The sequence below is a fragment of the Entelurus aequoreus genome, linkage group LG04 (assembly GCF_033978785.1).
Source record: "Entelurus aequoreus isolate RoL-2023_Sb linkage group LG04, RoL_Eaeq_v1.1, whole genome shotgun sequence".
NCBI classification, from domain to species: domain Eukaryota; kingdom Metazoa; phylum Chordata; class Actinopteri; order Syngnathiformes; family Syngnathidae; genus Entelurus; species Entelurus aequoreus.
Genome location: NC_084734.1, coordinates 5,589,961 through 5,595,960, shown reverse-complemented (window position 1 = coordinate 5,595,960; position 6,000 = coordinate 5,589,961). Strand labels below are relative to the sequence as shown.

At 42.2% G+C, this 6,000-nt stretch overlaps 1 protein-coding gene across 6 annotated transcripts in view; it reads left to right on the top strand.

Moving 5' to 3' along the window:
- The window catches only part of LOC133648215 (Kv channel-interacting protein 1), a 152,110-nt gene that overhangs the window by 81,154 nt on the left and 64,956 nt on the right, over positions 1 to 6,000 (top strand). Inside the window, exon 1 of one of the 6 annotated variants that reach the window (XM_062044073.1) lies at positions 1,591 to 1,737. The exons of the other annotated variants lie outside the window; for them this stretch is intronic. Within the exon in view, the coding sequence (XP_061900057.1) occupies positions 1,677 to 1,737 (61 nt within the window). The 5' untranslated portion in view covers positions 1,591 to 1,676. Of the gene's footprint in view, positions 1 to 1,590; positions 1,738 to 6,000 lie in introns of those variants that run through there. 6 annotated transcript variants of the gene reach the window in all.

Genomic DNA, 6,000 nt, shown 5'->3' with positions numbered 1-6,000 from the left:
TAATATCGGACTGCCGATATTATTATCGGCTGATAAATGCTTTAAAATGTAATATCGGAAATTATCGGTATCGGTTTCAAAATTATCGGTATCGGTTTCAAAAAGTAAAATGTATGACTTTTTAAAAGGCCGCTGTGTACACGGCCGTAGGGAGAAGTACAGAGCACCAATAAACCTTAAAGGCACTGCCTTTGCGTGCCGGCCCAGTCACATAATATCTACGGCTTTTCACACACACAAGTGAATGCAAGGCATACTTGGTCAACAGCCATACAGGTCACACTGAGGGTGGACGTATAAACAAGTTTAACACTGTTACAAATATGCGCCACACTGTGAACCCACACCAAATAAGAATGACAAACACATTTCGGGAGAACATCCGCACCGTAACACAACATAAACACAACACAACAAATACCCAGAACCCCTTGCAGCACTAACTCTTCCGGGACGCTACAATATACACCCCCCCGCTACTCCCAAAACCCCACCCACCTCAACCTCCTCATGCTCTCTCAGGGAGGGCATGTCCCAAATTCCAAGCTGCTGTTTTGAGGCATGTTAAATGTGTTAAATGTGACTTCAATAATAAATATGGCAGTGCCATGTTGGCATTTTTTTTTCCATAACTTGAGTTGATTTATTTTGTAAAACCTTGTTACATTGTTTAATGCATCCATCACAACAAAATGAGGCATAATAATATGTTCATTCCACCACTGTATATATCCGTATCGCTTGATATCGGTAATTAAGAGTTGGACAATATCGGATATCGGCAAAAAAGCCATTATCGGACATCTCTAGCCGTCATCCTTGCGCCCGATTTGTCCTGTTGAACATAAGACCTTGTTTGCATTGATGGGCTCATAATGAAACTGCACTCTCATCCCCTCCTCCACTTTTATCCCACACTTGTCTTCATCCTTCTATTACTCCTCCATTAGATATCTCACTCCTTCCCAATCCCTCGCCTCTCCTAATCTCTCCCCGTCGCCTCGTCTCTACTCTAAGCTCCTGTCCGTCTGCTCTCCTGCTGACTCTCTTACTCTCCGTCCTTCCTGCCTCCAGAGCTCATCTGGCAAACTGGCCGTCCTTCTCCTATCTTCCCTCCATTACGGTGGCATGATGGATGCAGCGTGTTGATGATGGATGAAAGCGCGGCCTTGTCCCCCCCCCCCCCGTCCCCCCCGCAACCAAACAGGAAGTGATGCATTAACTTCGCTCCCTAATTCATTTTCACTCTGAAATCCTTCTTCGAGTGTGCGCTCATCTGCATATTTGTCACGTTTGAGTGTGAAATGTAACTTTCCCACTGATTCATGTCGTCCATGCAATTGTTATTCAGTCAATGAACTTCCTTGAGGGGAGGAGAGCGAGGAGAGAGACCCCCAAAGAGGAGAGAGAGATGGAGAGATGGAGAGAGAGAGGAGGAGAGAGAGAGGGGGCAGAGATGGAGTGCTAGAAAGCCTGAGAGCTGCCTTCCAGAGAGGAGGAGAGACAAAAGGGGACGAGAGATAGGATAAGAGTAGAGAGAGAGTGCGGTCGTGTGTGTGTGTGTGTGTGTGTGTAGGTGTGTGTGTGTGTGTGTGTGTCGTCCCAACACGTGACGAAACACATTCAGACTTCAGCATACGGACTGGCGCCTTCGTTTCCACGACGACGTGGCAATCATGGGGGCTGTGGTGGGCACACTGACCATGCAGACCAAGCAGCAGAGGAGGCCGTCCAGGGGTGAGGGACTGCACGCACACACACACACACACACACACACACACACACGCACGCACACACACACACACACACACACACACACACACACACACACACACACACACGCACGCACACACACACACACACACACACACACACACACACACACACACAGTCACACACACACACACACACACACACACACAGTCACACACACACACGCACACACGCACACACGACAATGCTGCATGCATGTTTTACAATCTTCTCCATAAACACAATCCAACTTTTAACATTGTGCACTTTAAAACACTATTGTCACACCATTCATGCCCATACAACACACACACACACACACACACACATACACACACACACACACACACACACACACACACACACACACACACACACACACACACACACACACACACACACACACATTTTTTTATATTTTTACCTTCTTGAGACAGCAACAGATCATTGTTGATGTCTCAAGAAGGGTATGAATACAAGAACACTCAAACACACACACACACACACACACACACACACACACACACACACACACATACACACACACACACACACACATATGGTACGCGGGTTGTCTTACGTCAACACCCGTAAGTCGTAAAACTACTGTTCACCTGGCGGGTTTTTTCGGGGATGAATAGGGAAGTCCTTCTTTAGCTGCCGTCTTGTTTGATCATATATTGCTGCCTTTGCATCAATGTTTACTTTTGTATGCACATTAAATCAACAAAAAAATCCTGACTTTGGAGCAATGTTCACGGACTCTAGTATTTGGCTCTCTATTAGATGCAATGGTTTTCCGTATTGGCACCATGATTTATGTCCTAACTTGTTCACACCTCCTCATATGGAAGGTACTTTTCCTTGTTGATGTCTCAAGAAGGGTAGAAACACACTCACACACACACACATACACACACACACACACACACACACACACACACACACACGCACAACGCTGCAAATGAGGGTCCACACAGCCTGAGACAATCAGTGCCAGCAATTACAAAACAGCTGAAAATCCACTATGGCCGCCTTTTGTGTGCCTTGATGCAATGTTGTTGATTGTCTCGTTACTGTGTTTACATCTACTGGACACACACACACACACACACACACACACACACACACACACACACACACACACACACACACACACACACACACACACACACACACACAGTGTGGATGTCATTGGCAGGCATCGATCGACCAATGAGGCGCAGCCATTGATAGTTTATATCCGCTTACACTGCATTCACATGAGCAAATAAAAAGAGGAGGAATATAATCTTAGAGGAAAATGTAATTTAAAACATTTGTACGCGCGTACAACACTTAAGACCTTCAGTATGTGGAATTAAATGATGGAATGGATGAAGCAAAGCAATCCAACAATGTACTAATATGTTCCACTTCAAGAAACTCTTCACACTTAAAGTGTTTACAAAGTACAAAGAAGAAGATAAACATTCTGAATTTATTTCTTCCATCCATTCATTTTCTAGATAATCTGACTCATCTCACCATATGAAATATAACTTACATCACTGAGTATTATTTATTTTTATTGTGATTACTTATGGAGTACATTGTGAATAAATTGAGAACAGGAAGTGAATAAAAGTTTTAGCAACTGTTATGTAAAGAAAAGGGGTAGGATTAAATAAACTCTGCTTCTTCCTACTCCTTTTCCAACATCAATTCTTATTTTTTACTCAAATCTTATTTTTTTTATTCCAATTCTTATGTTTTATCTTTGTTACTTATGTGATTTATTTTTATTCCATATTCTTTTCCACTACCGCACCTTAAGTTGGAGTCCTTAATCTCGTTATATGCAAATATAATGACAATAAAGTACATTCTATTCTATTCTCTATTATATTCAATTTTCAATTTCATGTTGAAAAGAGAAACTGGAAATTGTGATGTATCATGTTGTATGCATGCATGTGTGATGTATCATGTTGTATGCATGCATGTGTGATGTATCATGTTGTATGCATGCATGTGTGATGTATCATGTTGTATGCATGCATGTGTGATGCATCATGTTGTATGCATGCATGTGTGATGTATCATGTTGTATGCATGCATGTGTGATGTATCATGTTGTATGCATGCATGTGTGATGTATCATGTTGTATGCATGCATGTGTGATGCATCATGTTGTATGCATGCATGTGTGATGCATCATGTTGTATGCATGCATGTGTGATGCATCATGTTGTATGCATGCATGTGTGATGTATCATGTTGTATGCATGCATGTGTGATGTATCATGTTGTATGCATGCATGTGTGATGCATCATGTTGTATGCATGCATGTGTGATGTATCATGTTGTATGCATGCATGTGTGATGTATCATGTTGTATGCATGCATGTGTGATGCATCATGTTGTATGCATGCATGTGTGATGCATCATGTTGTATGCATGCATGTGTGATGTATCATGTTATATGCATGCATGTGTGATGCATCATGTTGTATGCATGCATGTGTGATGCATCATGTTGTATGCATGCATGTGTGATGCATCATGTTGTATGCATGCATGTGTGATGTATCATGTTGTATGCATGCATGTGTGATGTATCATGTTGTATGCATGCATGTGTGATGCATCATGTTGTATGCATGCATGTGTGATGTATCATGTTGTATGCATGCATGTGTGATGTATCATGTTGTATGCATGCATGTGTGATGTATCATGTTGTATGCATGCATGTGTGATGTATCATGTTGTATGCATGCATGTGTGATGTATCATGTTGTATGCATGCATGTGTGATGGAATTGAATAGACTGCAAAGACAAGATATTTAACGTTCAAACTGGAAAACGTTGTTATTTTTTGCAAATATTAGCTCATTTGGAATTTGATGCCTGCAACATGTTTCGAAAAAGCTGGCACAAGTGGCAAAAAAGACTGAGAAAGTTGAGCAATGCTCATCAAAGACTTATTTGGAACATCCCACAGGTGAACAGGCTAATTGGGAACAGGTGGGTGCCATGATTGGGTATAAAAGCAGCGTCCATGAAATGCTCAGTCATTCACAAACAAGGATGGGGTGAGGGTCACCACTTTGTCAACAAATGCCTGAGCAAATTGTTTAAGAACAACATTTCTCAAGCAGCTATTGCAAGGAATTTAGGGATTTCACCATCTACGCTCCGTAATATCATCAAAAGGTTCCGAGAATCTGGAGAAATCACTGCACGTAAGCGGCAAGGCTGAAAACCAACATTGTATGCCCGTGACCTTCGAACCCTCAGGCTGTACTGCATCAAAAAGCGACGTCAGCGCGTAAGGGATATCGCCACATGGGCTCAGGAACACTTCAGAAAACCACTGGCAGTAACTTGCACCTGTAAGTGCAAGTTAAAACTCTACTATGCAAGGCGAAAGCCATTTGTCAACAACACCCAGAAACGCCGTCGGCTTCGCGGGGAGCTCGAGCTCATCTAAAATGGACTGATGCAAAGTGTAAAAGTGTTCTGTGGTCTGATGAGTCAGTGTATTAACACTGAATTAATTTGAGTTTTAATCAATAATTATAAAACATGCAACTTATTTACAGTTTTCAACCTCGTCAAATGACGTGAAACCAATGTGTTGATCGCAAAGATGATTATTTATTTAACACACACCAGGCCGTGCTTTATGTTGCTTTTTGTTAGTGTTCTCCTGTGTTTAGTGCTCGTTCCTGTCCCGCGCTCTTATTTTGACTGCACTTCCAGTTTTTTGTTTGGGATTTAAGTTGCTCTCGCGACACCACTGGTTTGTCGGGACATTATTCTCCGTTCACAGCTGACGATCGACTTTCCTTTTTGATGCCGAGCTCTACTTTGTGGACGCCATCTGCTCCACCTGCATAGTGAGTGTTTATTGCTGCCTTCCAGCATTTGTTGCTTTGTTGCTATCAGTCTGGCTGTTTAGAGCGGTGTTTTTCAACCTTTTTTGAGCCAAGGCACATTTTTTATGTTGTAAAAATTCGGCGGCAGCTATCAGTAAAAAACTAAACACAGTTGACAGTAAAAAGTCATTGTGGCAATTGTTGGATATGACTTTAAAGCATAACCATCACTATAGCTCTTGTCTCAAAGTAGGTGTACTGTCACCACCTGTCACATCACACCCTGACTTATTTGGACTTTTTTGCTGTTTTCCTGTTTGTAGTGTTTTAGTTGTTGTCTTGTGCTCCTATTTTGGTGGCTTTTTTTGGTATTTTCCTGT